Genomic DNA, 16,970 nt, shown 5'->3' on the forward strand with positions numbered 1-16,970 from the left:
ATACATATACATATACATATACATATACATATACATATACATATACATATATTTGTATGGCCATATGTATATGCATCCATATTCATATCCATATATATCCATCTACCACTTCTCAGGGGCAGGTTTCCCATTAACTCTAAGGCAGCAGGTATAAGTCGGCTATTCACTTTTGTGTGGGAGGCTCCAATAAATCCCTGCCATGAGTAGGTCCTGAGCCAGTGAAGTTGTCTGCAGATTTCAATAGCAGTTTCCAGTTGGCTGAATCCATTCCATTTCTGGCTTTGAAGACTCCTATATGTGAAAACATATTTCAATATTTTGTTACACAATGTAGATATTTCCTCTTAGATGGTCTTAATAAGGTGACTAAAATCTAACACTGCCAAAACTGCTAGTCGAAAAATGATTTTCTGTCCATAATATTTTTTAAAAATGTCAAATACAGTATTAACATGAAGGTGTTTGGGATGTTTTGTAACATGTATTATGAAAAATTATAATATATTTTTTTGAAAGCTTAGCCATATAAAATGTACATCTTTTCCCCAGATGTCAGTCTTGCTTTAGTCTTTAGGAAATAATGTACTGTTTGGTGAGCTTTTCTTTAAAATAACTTATGAAACATATTAAGCAATTTAAATACAATGTTGAGTTTGACAGTGAATCTATTGATCACCCAGGTGTTTCTAGTCTAAAAGTATTATTTTGTGTTCTAAGAAAACCTCTACTATTAAATATTTTTATCATTTTCCAAATTTCCTTAAAAGTATAGAACATGCACTTTAATTATATTCTCATTTTGATTTCTTTTGATTGGAAAACCAATATCTTAGATATTATATAGCCTGATAGGCTTTGAAATCATTGCCTGAGTTTGAATTTTAATGCTACAATTTCTCAGCTGTGTGGACTGGGACAAGTTAGTTAACCACACTGTGCCTCTTCTATAAAATTGATTTACTGTGAAAATGTATTGATTTAATCTTTGCAGAGTAATTAAAACAATACATAGCATATTGTAATCAACAATTAGTACAATCTGTTAATACTGATATCATTTTCTAATTCTGTTTAGAAAGTAAATGATAATATAGGGGTGCCTGGGTGGCTCAGTTAGTTAAGTATCTGTCTTTGGCTCAGGTCATGAGCTCACGACTTGTGAGTTCAAGCCCTGCATGGAGCTCCACACTCACAGTGTGTAGCTTGCTTGGGATTCTCTCTCTCTTCTCTCTCTCCCTCTTTCTGCCCCTCCCCAACTCGTGCTTTCGCTCTCTCTCTCTCTCAAAATAAATAAACTTAAAAAAATGTTTTAAAAAAGTAAATGATAATATAAAATATTATTAATGTTTTCACAAATAGTGTTTTGTTATAGAAAGAATGCTGGCGTAGGATGAATGAATTACGACTTCCAACACCTATAAATCAAGGACAATTTCACCAGCTTTATATATTTTATTTCAGCTAAATCTTATAAGAACCCATTTTATACATAAAGAAATTAAGGTTTTGAGACAGCAAGCAGTCAATAATCAAGAAAATATGGAAACACTAACATTAATAGAACATTTACCAAACTGTCCAGCATATACTGAAAACTCTGCATACATTATCTCATTTAATGTTCACATCAAATCCATATAGGAACTTGAATATCTGCATCTGTCAGAGAAGGGTTCTGCTCCTCAGAAAGATCAAGTAATTTGGGGTGGCTGAGTGGGTCAGTCAGTTAAGCATCTGACTCTTGATTTTGGCTTGGGTCATGATCTCACGGTTTGTGAGATCTCACAGTTGTTTGGGATTCTCTCTCTCTGCCCCTCCCCTGTCCTCTCTCTTTCTCAAAATAAATAAATAAACTTAAAAAAAAAAAAGAAAGATCAATTAATTTAACCAAATCACACAGCTATTACAGATTTTACTCAGGCAGATGTTAAGATTTTGTTAAAAAATATTTTAAATATTGAAATTTTTTGTAAATTAGTTTATAATTACAGAGTACCTCCAAATGTTTGAGTCTCAACTTTAATAATCATCATCGGTCCACAGTGCTCCTATTAAATTCTGAAGATCTGATTGAAATACTCTATTGACGATAGAGCGCAGAATAAAATTTTATACATCTTACAAATATGAGGGAGTTCAATAGCAAGGGTCAAAGATAATACTGTTATTAGACTTGTTTGTATTCATTTTATGCAGAAAAGCATAACTTGGTCATTGTTTGACCCTGAAATTTGCACATAAATTGAAAATTATATAACAGTGTCCTGGAGTAACCTTACTACATAAATAATAGACAAGATGAGCTAATTAAAAAGTCTGAATTAGATTGTTCAGCATTTCAAAATCTCTTATTCTTCATTAAAGTCCATTAATGATATAGAAATCAGAGAGGCGCTAGAACCTTATAAACTTAGGAAGGCTATATATTTTTTTACATGGGATTCGTGTATTATTGGCCATTGTTGTAGTCCTCCTCCTTCTACAGTCAGACCAACATAGATCAATAATAGATGCGATTAACTGCTTATATTCTTTTTGAGTTTCTTTCTCTGAAACCAATTTTACCAACCTTAAGAAAATCAAGGTCATTTTTGCTAATGATTATGAGATGAGCGCATAGAAACGTAATAAAGGCAAAAATGGGTGAAAAAGATGTGCATCTGTGGACCATGCATAGATGAGCATTACGAGGTATATTTGTGAGGCCGGAAGTAGGGAAAGATAAAGTAACAGGCAAAAGAAGGCAGCATATGCATCTTTTTGTCATGTTTATCATGTGTGACATGTTGTAGAAAAATCCAACAGACAATGTATCGTAAGGTTCTCAACTCAGGAAAACATTCAGATTGAGATGTGGATAGCAGATTATCAGCCCCCAGGTGGCAAATAAAACCATGATGCCCAAGGAAGAGCAGAGGAAAATAAAGCAGGGTTACAATTTGTTCTGCTAGCATTTAAAAGACTTGCCCTGGAAAAGGAGCCAAGATGAGAAGGAAGGTGAAGAAATGGCAGAGTAGCGGGAAAAGGATTCATTCGTTTAGCCAAGGAGCTAAAGGAACTGAGGGTTTAGAAAAAGAAGGCATTTTTGGCATATCAGAGGCAACTGTGAGGTCCAGAATGGAAAGGGTTGATGCTTCTTTTAAAATGGCAATCAGGTACTCATCAGATAGCTGAACAAGGATATGAAGGATAGAAAAGAGGTGGGAGAGAGTGAGGACGTCTAATCACTAAACCACTGAAAGTGTTCTTGCATAAAGGTATCACATTCTGAGTTTTGTTGGTGGTGGTGTTTTGTTTTCTTCTAATTTCTCCCTCCTTCTTCTCGGGCCTTCTAATAATAATTTTTGTCTAAACCGTTAAGTCACTGATTTGATGTGTGTATGGCATAGGGTTCAGCAATCCTTGTTCTTTTTTTATTTTAATGTTTATTTATTTTTGAGAGATAGAGAGACAGAGTATGAGTGGGGGAGGGGTAGAGAGAGAGACACACACAATCCGAAGCCAGCTCCAGGCTCTGAGCTGTCAGCATAGAGCCCGATGCAGGGCTCAAACCCATGAACACTGAGATCATCACGTGAGCTAAGTCGGATGCTTAACTGACTGAGCCACCCAGGTGCCTCTATTGCTCTTAAATAATATGAAGAGTCCATAAAGAAAACTGGATATTTAACATATGTCCAGATCTAAGAAAAAAAAATCTTAAAAGTTAAAAATCTGAGTCTCATGCCGAGGAGCAGTTTATAAAGTCGCCTTTTTGCGTACAAACATGAAAAATCAGTCTTTAGGATATTTCCCATTTAGTGTGCACCTTGCTTCTGTGTATCACCAGTCAAATCTCATTTTTTATGTGTCCCCAAACACTAAGACATGGCCGAGTAACTCTGATAACACTTCCGATAATTTCAACACGAGATCACTGAGGTTGCATTTTCAGAAGTCCTGCTGTGAATTGTCTGATATGTGCACTGACCTTCTTCAACCTTTTTTTTTATTTTTTTTTATTTTTTTTATTTTTGGGACAGAGAGAGACAGAGCATGAACGGGGGAGGGGCAGAGAGAGAGGGAGGCACAGAATCGGAAACAGGCTTCAGGCTCCGAGCCATCAGCCCAGAGCCTGACGCGGGGCTCGAACTCACGGACCGCGAGATCGTGACCTGGCTGAAGTCGGACGCTTAACCGACTGCGACACCCAGGCGCCCCTGCACTGACCTTCTTAAAACCTAGCAATTTTTCTAACATAAGATGGATTTAAATGCTCCTGCTGAATAGAAACTATGGAAGGTATTGTTAATTTCCGGATGCTTGAAAATACAGGTCAGGCGATATTAAGCCCTCAGCAGTGTTGAGATCTCCTTTCACTTGCAAACTTGCCCCTGATAGCATTTCTAGAACCAGAGAGCACTCAAGCAAAATAAGCAGTTCATCTGTGAAGGGAGGTTTGAGGTGCATGATTTTTTTCCAAAATACTCTTTAGCCTATTTCTCCTCTACACCAGATGTTGCTCTTTCTTCAAACAGATCTGAATCTTCCATATTTTCAACATGTTGCCAAACTGACGTGTTAAGGAAACCAACAAGGATGGAGTTTTAAAAAGGAAATTCATAAGAAAGTACTTGGTCTCAGTCAGGTGGTCTGGTCTATCTTTCTAATTGGTTAAATGACCAACTGAGATGATAGACACTTTGAAAGGCCATCAACTGAATTAAATCAACTGTATTAAATATTTATTAATGCAACACTATAAGCTAGTACTACTTTTTACTGTTGTCTGAGAGCAACACATGCATACGTTTAATTATAAGGCTAAACATGTATAACATACGCTTTTATCACCAGGTTGTAAATTCTTTGAAGGTAAGAACTATTGCAGTATCCACCATGTTGTCTGGCAATTGCTCAATACGTGTTTCTAGGATGAATAAATAAGATTCCAAATTGATAACATCGCTGGATGTAAACATATAGTCATTATAGCTTAGGAACAATGACACCTTAATGGCAAGAAGCAATGTGGTCCCCAGAGATTGGTTTCTGATAGCATGTTCCATTAAAAAGAATCAGGGCTTCTTGGAGAAATTCTAGGACGGGGCCAGGAAACACACAAGATGAGCGTGAAGCAACCGATAGTGCTAGAAAATAAGGTAGTATGTAAAAAGAAAAGTCTACGTTGTAAAAAAAAGAGAAAAGTTTACATTGATGGGGTGTGTCAAAGGGACAGAGGAGCCAATTAAAAGAGCTCCTCTTGGCCAAAGCTTGAACAGTTTGAGCAACAAAGTTGCCTTCTATTATGACTCAAATTATACATGTTCTTGAGTCCATAACAATATAAATATTGACTGAATAAATACATAAATGAGAGAGAAGAGACAACGTTCCCATGTATAAGAATTCCAAATAATTAACTTAGATTAATTAATGTAGATTCTGTGCCCTGAAGGAAGAGAGCATAGTTCACCTTAGATGTGGCCTGCACCCAGTAATTTCCTTCCAAAGAACGCAGTATGGAAAGGGATAGAAAAAGAGTAACTTTACGGTGGAAAATCATGGTTCACCAGACAGGGGAACAAGGTCAACAGAAACAGTGCCAAGTCCTATTAATAGCGTGTACCCTTGTCATTAGGTGATGAAAATAACACCTCTGTATTCTTTCTTCCCCAAACCCATTAATTCTATCAAGAGGAGGAAAATAATGCCAGTAGAAATGTATCCTACAAAATACTTGGCCAGTACTCTCCAAATGTAAGTCATCAGCAACCTGGGAAACCTGAGAAACTGTCAGAGTGAAGAGTCACCTAAGAAGACATGACATTACCAACTCAATAGCATGGTCTTCAAAGGCAGGGAATATGCCCATTATGTCTTTTATGTCTTGCATATGATAAGTATATTCTGCATGAAAAATGAAGGTGCTTAAAATACACATGCCCACGTGAAACTTACTGTCTGAAACTAAGAACATATTGAATATCTTGCCTTGAAAAAGATGATAAAACTAGTGTTTGCCCACAAATATAGTCTATAGAACGATTATATCTAGTTATGTATAATGAACCCTGTGTATAAAATTATTTTAATCCATACATAAAATTGAAGGTACAAGAGCTTCTTGGTTGTAAAGTCTGTTTCAGAGCAGAATAAAATCTGTTTTAAATTGGAATTATTTTCAGGTTGGTGGCAGTTTGTTCAAATCCACAGTGGATTAGTTTTACATATACATCATGCTTTTATGGGATCCAATATTTTATGTTACAGCTATAGTATATTATAGACCTGTTCTTCTTTCTAGGATTTTTAAGTTTAGGCTTTAGTTTTAGGTCTTTAGGACTCTGTCAGTTTTTTTTTTTCTAAAATAAATATTTAATCTAGTGGTTTTTATATGCCATTTTCTGCCAGCCAAATTGTCAACTCTCTATTCCGAACACCAGTGTTCTTTCCATTCTTACATTATTAACTACAGAATATGTGGGATTATCTTTAATTTTGTATATTTGTCAACCCGGTTAGTAAATACTGCTTTTATCAGTTTGTCTGAATTAATAAATTGAAAATGGCTGAATACATGTAAGACATTCCCACTAAAATAATCTACCTTTTCTATTTACTGCAATGATTTTGGTAGCAACTGTCTGATTATATTCTTGTCTTAAAGAACATCTACCTTTTTTAAGAATTATAGGCTCTTTTTTGTTTTTTCTTGGTAAGACTCATATGCTATAGAAATTAGTCATTGCTTGGTTTGCTGCAATTCAAAGCACTGACTTGATTTCTTTTCCTGTCTTTGCTATTCCGTATTGTTAAGGAAATAAGCCTCATTGAGTTATGTAGTCTATTTGAGTCATTTTTAAAAACTAAAGAACTACGTATTTAAAGTCAAAACACATTTCCTCTGTGGGATAATTATATATGGCTCCACAGCCTATGGCATGGAAAAATAAAATAATCTCCAATGCTCAGACTTGCATACTAAATAATATCCACATACTGCTCTGGGTTAACTGTAAATTCTCACTAGTGTTAATTAAAAATTATGTGGCAAAGATTCTAAACCACTCAATGAACATGACCTTTAGTTCTTCTTGTTGATGCCCACAGTTAATATATTTGCTGTTTTCTCAGATGCCTTCTCTTCATTCTTTATATTTATACTGCAATTTACTGGTAAATTATTTCTAGAAATTATACAGGCTTTAACTATTGTATTATGGGGATGATTCCAAAACTAGGGAAATGAATTTTTATCAAATCCTTAGAGATTTACCGAACCTTGAGAAAATTACCCTCCCCTCGAATGAATTACCCTCCCCTTAGGCACACCAGCTCTAAACCTATAATAATCTATGTAACAAAGGGATTGCTGAGCTTTATTTAATTTGTTGAATTAGGCAAAAGTAGTTTGGGACCTTTACTGCATACTTCTTTGAAGGTACGAAGTATCATCATTGGACTTAATTTCATTTACAATGATATTCAGATATGTGAACTGCTGTAGATTGCTTTGGGTAATATGGACTCTTAACAATATTTGTTCTTCCAATCCATGAGAGTGGAATATCTTTCCATTTTTTGGTATCATCTTCAACTTCTTTCATCAATGTTCTATAGCTTTCAGAGTACAGGTCTTTCAGTTCCATGGTTAAGTTTCTTCCTAGGTATTTTATTATTTTTGGTGCAATTTTTTTTTTGCTTTTTTTTAAATTCTATTTATTAGAGATAGATAAAGGGGGAGCGGCAGAGAGAGAGGGAGACAGAGAATCCCAAGCAGGGTTTCACTGACAGTGCAGGATTCGAGCTCACAAACTGTGCGATCATGACCTGAGCCAAAAGCAAGAGTCAGTTGCTTAACTGACTGAGCCACCCAGGCGCCCCTATTTTTGGTGCAATTGTAAATGGAACTTTTTTCTTAATTTTTTTTTCTGCAATGTTATTATTAGTGTATAGAAATGCAACACTTTCTGTATATTAAATTTGTATGCTGTGACTTTACTGAATCCCATCTATTAGTTCTAGCAGGTTTGGTGGAGTCTTTAGGGTTTTCTATATATAGTATCACCTCATCTGCAAATAGTGAAAATTTTACCTCCTTACCAGTCTGGATGCTGTCTATTTCCTTTTCTTGTCTGATTGCTGTGGCTAGGGCTTTCAGTACTACCTTGAATAAAAGTGGTGAGAGTGGACAACCTGTCTTTTCCCTGATCTTAGAGGAAAAGCTCTTAGTTTTTCTCCATTGAGTATGATGTTAACTGTGGATTTTTCATATATGGCCCTTATTAGGTTGAAGTATGTTCTACTCTTTGTTGACAGTTTTTATCATGAATTTATGTTGTACTTCCTCAAATAATTTTTTCTGCATCTGCTGAGATGATCGTATGGTTTTTGTCCTCTCTCTATTTAATGTAATGTGTCATGTTGATTGATTTTTGAACATTGAGCCATCCTTGCATCCAGGAAATGAATCCCACGTGATTGTGGTGAATGATTTTTTTAGTGTTTTGCTGGATCTGGTTTGCTAATATTTTATTGAAGATTTTTACATCCATGTTCATCAGAGATATGGGCCTGTAGTTCTCTTTTTTGGTATTGTCTATATCTGGTTTCAGTATCAGGGTAAAGCTGGCCTTATAGAATGAATTTGGAAACTTTCCTTCTTCTTTACTTATTTATTTTTTGAATAGTTTGTTTGCAAAGAATTGGTATTAACACTTCTTTAAATCTTTGGTGGAATTTGGGGCGCCTAGGTGGTTCAGTTGGTTAAGCATCTGACTTCGGCTCAGGTCATGATCTCATGGTTTGTGAGCCAGAGAACTGTGTCAGGCTCTGTGCTGACACCTCAGAGTCTGGAGCCTGCTTCAGATTCCATGTCTCCCTCTCTCTCTGCCCCTCCCCCACTCACGCTCTGTTCTCTTTCTCTCTCAAAAATAAATAAACATTTTAAAAAGTTTTAATGGTTGAATTTACTTGTTACAATTGTTAAAGTGGCCATACTACTCAAAACAATGTACAGATTTAATGCAATCCCTATCAAAATACCAATGACATTTTTCACAGAACTAGAAAAAATATTCCTAAAATTTGTATGGAACCACAAAATACCCTAAATAACCAAAGCAGTCTTGAAAAAAAAACAATGCTGAAGTATCACAATCCCAGATTTCAAGATATACTGCAAAAGTGTAGTAATCAAAATAGCATGGTGATGGCATAAAAATAAACACATACATCAATAGAACAAAATAGGAGAATCTAGAAATAAACCCGCAGTTATACAATAGAGGAGGCAACAATATACATTGGGGAAAAGACAGTCTGTTCAACAAATGGTGTTGGAAAAACTGGACAACTACATGGAAAAGAAAGAAACTGTACCACTTTCTCACACCATACACAAAAATAAACTCAGAATGGATTAAAGACCTAAATATGAGACCTGAAACTAATTCCTAGAAGAAAACATGGGCATAAATTTCTTTGCTATCAAGCATAGAAACATTTTTCTCTATATATATATCCTGAAGGGAAGATATATATATATAGTCAAGGGAAACAAAAGCAAAATTAATTATTGGGCCTAAAAGCAAAACAACAACAACAAAAACCCACAAACTTTTGCACAACAAAGGAAACCATCAACTAAACAAAAAGGCAATCTACTCAATGGGAGAAGATATTTTCAAATGATATGTCTAGTAAGGGGTTAATACCCAAAATATATAAATAACTTACACAACTCAACACCAAAACTGAATAATAAAAATAATAATCATATTTTAAAAATGGGCAGAGGACACATAGACATTTTTCCAAACAAGATATACACAGGGCCTGAGGACACATGAAAAAAGTGTTCAACATCACTAACCATCAGAAAAATGCAATCAAAACAATGAGCTATCACCTTACACCTGTCAGAATGACTCAAAGGAAAGGAAAAAAACAATAACACAGCAACAGAACACAGAAGAAATAGCAAATGTTTTTGAGGATGCAGTGAAAAAGAACCCTTGTGCATTATTGATTGGAATGAGATTGGTGCAGCCATGGCAGAAAACAGTATGGGGTTTCCTCAAAAAATTAAAAATTAAAAGTAGAACTACTGGGATGCCTGGGTGGCTCAGTGGTTTAAGCAGCAGACTCTTGATTTCAGCTCAGGTCATGATCTCATAGTTTGTGAGTTTGAGCCTCACATCAGGCTCTGTGCTGATCGTCCAGGGCCTGCTTGGGATTCTCTCTCTGTTTATCTCTCTTTATCTCTCAAAATAAATAAATAAACTTAAAAAAAAATAAAAATAGAATTACTGTAGTATCCCATAATTCCACTACTGGGTATTTATCCAAAGCAAATGAAAACACTAATTCGCAAAGATGTATTCACACTTATGTTTATTGCAGCATTATTTACAATAGCCAACTATATCAAAGCAACCCAAGTATCCATCCACAGATGAATGGATAAAGATGTGGAATATAAATAAAATGGAATATTACTCAGCCATGGATGGACCTAGAGGATATAATGCTAAAGACAAATACCATATGATTCCACTAAGATGTGTAATTTATTAAACAAACCAAGCAGACAAAAAAAGAGACAAACAAAATAGCAGTCTCTTAAATACAGAGAATAAACTGATGATTACGATGGGAAGTGCGTGGGGATATGGGTGAAAGACATAAAGAGGATTAAAAGTATACTTACGTTGATGAGCACTGAGTAATGTATAGAATTATTAAATCTTTGTATCGTATGCCTGAAACTAATATAACACTGTATGTTAATTATGTTCAATTAATTTAATTGAACCCTGTATGTTCAATTAAAAGGTGTGAATTGCTTTGAAAATTGTGTGTTAATTCACTTTCCTAAGCTTCCTTGAGATGAAACCATTATGTCTTCAATTATTATACCCAGCATTTATTAAGTACAAACTACAGATTAGATGCTGGGTTTGGCCTCAGAAAACACATCCACCACTTGGGTTTCCAAGGGGTTTGGAGACTGGAGGGCAGACGGACATGTGATACAGCTCTTATATGAGGTGGTAAACATTTCACATAGGAATAGAAAGGTTCTTAGGGGACATTAAACGTAGGTACCCAACCTGGGGCTTGGATGACAAAGAAAAGGCAAAACAAGGGGACAGAGCAGCTGTTTCCTTGAGTCTTGAGGTTGAGCAGACCACCAGGGGCACAGGAGGGAATGGTCAGGGTAGGTAAAGGAAGCAATGTATGTGGACACGTGGAAGGATGAAGAGCCAGTGATCTATCTGTGAAACCTTATACGGTAGTTTCATTGCAGGTGCTCATGAGGACAGTTGCAGAAAATGAGACTAGAAAACTAAGCCAGAACCAAAGCAAAACATTTTTAGGGTCTTGAATAAGACTTATTTAGATAATAGATAATGGTCAACCCTCGGCCGATCAAAGGTGATTTTGAAAGTGCAATCCACATAAACTTACTGAGAAATTGGATGTGGTACTGAGGTGGGTGGAGTTGTCTAGAAGTCTGCCTTGGACAACTATTAAAAATCAGTCATTTATTTAAGTGTGGAATCTATAAAACCACTAAGAGACCACTAATATTGAATAAAATATTATAAAAATGACTTTTTGCTTTTATCTTTTTCCCCAGTGGGAGAGACTTCTGAGATTTGCCCAGAAGCCACTGATTTTTTGTGCCATGACAACAAGTGTGTTGCATCTCACCTTGTCTGTGACTATAAACCAGACTGCTCCGATAGGTCTGATGAGGCTCACTGTGGTAAGTGGACTTGGCTGCTCTAATGCAGCCCATTCAGCACAGATTTGCATTTTATTAGGAAAGTAACATATCGGCATTGGTGACTGAGAGGACGTGTTCTTTTCATGCACTGGAGTAGATTTAAAGTAGCCAAAATGTTGTTTTTTTTTTTCTCCAACTTCTCTCTCCACATATCTAAATTTCAGCTCTCTCAACCATTTTACCCCCATACTAAACACTGCAGCAAATCTCGTCACAGAAATTTCTCAACATGTCATTGTGCAGAACTGTGTGTGGGGTCAGAATTTTAATTGCCAGAAACTGACCTAGCCATCTACATTTCTTCATTGCTTTTCATTTCCTTTTCCATGCCTTTTCCAAAAGATGGTTGATTTTATACATGAGGTTAAAAGTGAGCACTTTAAATAAATATTAGTTTAATGATTCATTTTATCAATTACATTGCTCTGGGAAAAGAGGACTAGATTGGCCACATTGTTTTTGTTTTTGTTTTTGTTTTTTCAATTGAAGCTTTAATTCAAGTGATGTCTAAAAGTCATGTATAAAAGCAAGTACGTAATTTTAAAATGTGAGTATGTATTTAAATCCAAAGAAGTTTTTTTCATATGTCTTACTGACGAGCGTTCGAATGGAATCTTGGTACCACACAGGCTACCTGTTGCAGTGTTTGCTGCATAGGAAACTACGCTAAAAGTTAGGGGCCTATAAAAGTTTCATTTGGCTTTTAATTTTGTGGATCATTAACTGCGAAAAGAATCAGCAATGCCAATTGTCTCTGATCTACATGTCTTCAACTAGTATAGCTGAAACAGGAGAGTCACTTTAAAGATAGCTTTATCCCCTCCATGTTTGGCACATTGGTTCTCTTTGGTCTCTCTGTTTGGTTTGACATGGCGTCTCATCCTCCAGGGTAATCAAATGTGGCTTGGGCTTTCCATAGCATAGCTATCACAAGACAATCAGATATCTTGCATGGGACTGGCTTTTACCAGAGTAAATGATCTCAAGAGCAAGCATTCTAGGGGCGCCTGGGTGGCTCAGTCGGTCGAGCGTCCAACTTCAGCTCAGGTCATGATCTCGCGGTTGACAGGTTCTAGCCCCGCATCGGGCTCTGTGCTGACAGCTCACAGCCTGGCCTGCTTCGGATTCTGTGTCTCCCTCTCTCTCTGTCCCTCCCCCACTCATGCTCTGTCTCTCTCTGTCTCAAAAATAAATAAACATTAAAAAAAAAAAAAAAAAGAACAAGCATTCTAGGATCCATAGGAAAAAAACAACAAGAATTCTTATGGCTTAGCCTTGGAAAGTCTAGAATGTCACTCTTGGTTCTTTCTAATGGTCATTCAAATTAAAAAGCCTAGCTTAGAGTCAAAGAGAGAAAGGGTTCAACTCTACCCCTGGGAAAATGTCATGCATGTATAGGAAGGGAGAACCACAAAAGGCATGTTTAAGTTTTTATTTTAAACTTAATATCGTTTTTATTCCTCAGCATCTTATAGTAATGATGCTTCTGAAGTGTTCATTTTCTCTTTGTTTTCATTTATTACATTTATTAAATTGTGGTAAAATATACATAATATAAAATTTACCATTTTAACCATTCCTAACTGTATAGTTCAGTGGCCTTACGTGCATTCGCATTATTGTAGACTTCCCCACCATCCATTTCTAGAACTTCTTCATCTGGAGAAATCGAAACTCTATGCCCTTTAAACAATAATCATCCATTTTCCCTCTCCCAGCCCCTGAAAGCCACCATTTTCTTTCCTGTTTCTATGCATGTGACAACTCTAGGTACTTTACACAGTATTTGGAATCATACAGTAATTGTCTTTCTGTGACTGGCTTATTTCATTTAGCATAAATTTCTCAACATTAATCCTATACTTTCATTTTAAAATCAAAATATAAAAGGGAGTGAAAATCATAGGCACTTCTTAAAATGGTACTGTCAGTGCCCCAGTAGTATAATAATCTTGATTTTATAAACTATTATTTATTTCCCTTATAATATATATGCAATCTCCAACAAAATTTATAATACGTTGAAAAATACTTTCTAGTATTCTTTTTTTTTTTTTTTTAAGTTTTTACTTAAATTCCAGTTAGTTGTTCTTTCCAGCTGTTTTCCTTAGGTGCACCAAAAAATATTTCTTTGATACTGACAGTAGAGAACTGATTCCAATGGTGCTCTAAAACAATGCTCCAAACCATTTGTGAAATCACTAATTTTCCACCGGGCCTAACAAGTAGAGTATTTAATAACCGCGAGCAAAACAAAGAAAGATTCTAAGGAAAAATATTTGGAACATTATGACATTGATATACATAATCCAGAGAGGATAAAGGACGGCTCTCACATGCACATAGAAAAATAATTACTTAATTAAATAATTTAATTTAATTTAATTTAATTTAAAGAATTAAAAATTTTTTCTTCCTCTCATTTTAAGAGAGGAATGTTTTGAAAACATTTACATACGGAATATATTCTTCCATTTATTCCTATTCTTAGTATGGGCTAGGAACAACTTTCTAAACAACGAATGTATAAAAATGAATAAGACTTTGTCGTAAACTTCAATAACCGTAGTAACGGTGGAGGCAAAAACCGGTGTGTGTGGGGTGGGTGGGCAGGGCAGGGGGAATATAGTAAAATATAGTGTTCTTTGGTTTTTTTTAAAGTTGGTAATAAATTTTAAAAATTCTTATTACTTTTGAAATGTAACAAGTGATAATAATAATAAGGTTATCATGGTTTATTTTGGAAGTATAGTTGCAGAATTACATGTGCCCATGCAATATAGGCTTATAAAACATAAATAGTTATTAGGTATTTTGGTTTTCAAATATGAATGTTGCTTTTGTTTCCTTGCCTTCACTCATTTTTCTTCTCGGACTGCTTTATGTGATTTTTATTTTCCCACAGTACAAAGGCAGTTTTGATTTTCAGAAACTGAGTCCGTTATGTACTTATATTTGTTCGTGTTACCTACAACTTTGGTGGACAACTGCAAGCTGTATTTGAATTTAATAAAATTAAAACAATATGTTGACAAATGAAATAGTCACTTTCCTAAAGACCTTTTGATAGGCGTTGTTCATGTCCACACACAGGAGTATACAGGTGACTTATTGATTCTGCAAATTGACTTCATCAGAATTTTATGTTGATAGTGTTTGGGATACATTGGATGCATCAGGGTTAGATTCCTGCAATCCGATAATCTATTGTGGATGATGAAATAAATGACAAAGGTTTTTAAATGACCTTTGGAGAAATAGAAGGAAGAAATGGACTTTTGGTTTATTAAACTGAAGACTTCATTTTGATATTGACCCTCACATGCTGAATGATTATTTAAATTCTCAGAGACTCATTTTCTCATCTTTATATTAGATATAATCACATCCAACCTATAGAGTGCTTTGAGAATTAAATGCCATAAAGAACATATTTGTTCAGTCTTCAAGGATTAATAATGTTGGCCTCTTCCATTTCATTATTTTTATATTCTCTTGAAACTTATCAGTCATAGTGTATATATTTCATGTACTTTATACTTACTAGAAGTTAAATGTAGCTGTTCCTCATGAGTAAATTTTTACTGCAGGTTATAAATAAAGATAAAATTTTCGTTTGCATCTCTAACTTCTGTTGCAAAAATGCACCATTTAGAAAAAACAAAATCACTTCTTTTTAAAATAAACAGTTGAGTTTAAAAATGTGCTCTTTTTGGGGCACCTGGGTGGCTCAGTCAGGTAAGTGTCTGACTTCAGCTCAGATCATGATCTCACGGCTCCTGAGTTCGAGCCCTTGTCAGGCTCTCTGCTGACAGCTCAGAGCTTGGAGCCTGCTTCGGATTCTGTGACGCCCTCTCTGTCTCTGCCCCTCCCCTTCTCATGCTCGGTCTCTCTCTGTCTCTCAAAAACTAAATAAACGTTAAAAAAATTGTTTAAAAAAATGTGCTCTTTTCTTACATGGAAGAACATTGTCACCTAAAGCTTGTATTAAGTGTGCTTTGTATTCTAGGCTAGGGATGTGCAAGGTGTGGGTGAAAACATTCTCGCCTGCCTTTACAACAGTTACAAACATCATTATCCAGTCAGATCCTTCTTTCCCACTGAACCGAGACTCTTTGAGATTCTTATCAATGTAGTGCTCTATGAAGCAATTTCACACTGAGGATAAAGTATTAAATATTCAAGTATGATACATTATGGTATAGCAAAATAAGGCAAATATGTGGATATGAGTAATGAACAATAATCAATTACGGGGCCAGCTCTTAAAAAATATAAATTGACCAAAATTTACACTAACCATACAACCATGTGGCTGAATACCCTCCCACTGGGAAAATGCCAGTAGTTTAAATGTTGTTAGTAATGCTTTGAATCTATTCGAGGAATCATGACAAAGGTCACAATTTAGAAAATATTTTTTTCCAAAACAATAACCATTAAAAAATACTGACCACATAATCATCACCAAGGAATATTACAGAGTTCCTTGTATCATCTATCATTTAATAGTTCTATATGGAAGCACTTATGGTTGTAACAGGGTTAAGTAGTAATACCACTCACATAGAAATGTTTTTAGTAATTCAATGGTAAACAATTACGATGACGATCTACAATGAAGAAGTAATGAATTTCCAAATGAATTCTAATGACTATAGTTGCTGTTAAGTGCCATAAACCACACATGTACACATAATTTCAGAGAACTGAAATGGTCTGAAAAGGAAAGATAAGACATAAATCGAGCATTCAAAGGTGAGTAGGATTTGCTAGGTGGAATGGAAAAGATACATTAATTAATATGCTTGTAGCAGAAATTTTAACCTCAACAAGTTTAGACATCATGGTAGTTCCTATTAGTTGCCTAGCACCCCTTTTTGTTTCTTAAAAACAGAACTCTGGTTTTATTTGGGGCAGCTTTGTGACCAAATACAAATGCCATCTTTTCCAGACTTCCCTGCAGCCACCAGAGGCTAATGAGATATACATGGAAATTTTGAGAAGGTATCCCTTTTAGAAAGAAAAGCCCCAGGATAGTTAAAAAAAAAAAAAGGCTTTTCTCCTTTCTCTTTCCTTCCTTCCTTCCTTCTTTCCTTCCTTCCTTCCTTCCTTCCTTCCTCCCTCCCTCCCTCCCTCCCTTCCTCCCTTCCTCCCTCCCTCCCTTCCTCCCTCCCTCCCTCCCTCCCTCCCT

General features: G+C 35.6%; 1 protein-coding gene across 1 annotated transcript in view; it reads left to right on the forward strand.

The window, feature by feature from the left end:
* The window catches only part of MALRD1 (MAM and LDL receptor class A domain containing 1), a 788,164-nt gene that overhangs the window by 545,179 nt on the left and 226,015 nt on the right, over window positions 1–16,970 (forward strand). The window contains exon 31 of the mRNA XM_049626634.1: window positions 11,627–11,755. Within this exon, the coding sequence (XP_049482591.1) occupies window positions 11,627–11,755 (129 nt within the window). The remainder of the gene's footprint in view (window positions 1–11,626; window positions 11,756–16,970) is intronic.

This window comes from Panthera uncia, chromosome B4 (genome assembly GCF_023721935.1).
Source record: "Panthera uncia isolate 11264 chromosome B4, Puncia_PCG_1.0, whole genome shotgun sequence".
Lineage (NCBI taxonomy): Eukaryota > Metazoa > Chordata > Mammalia > Carnivora > Felidae > Panthera > Panthera uncia.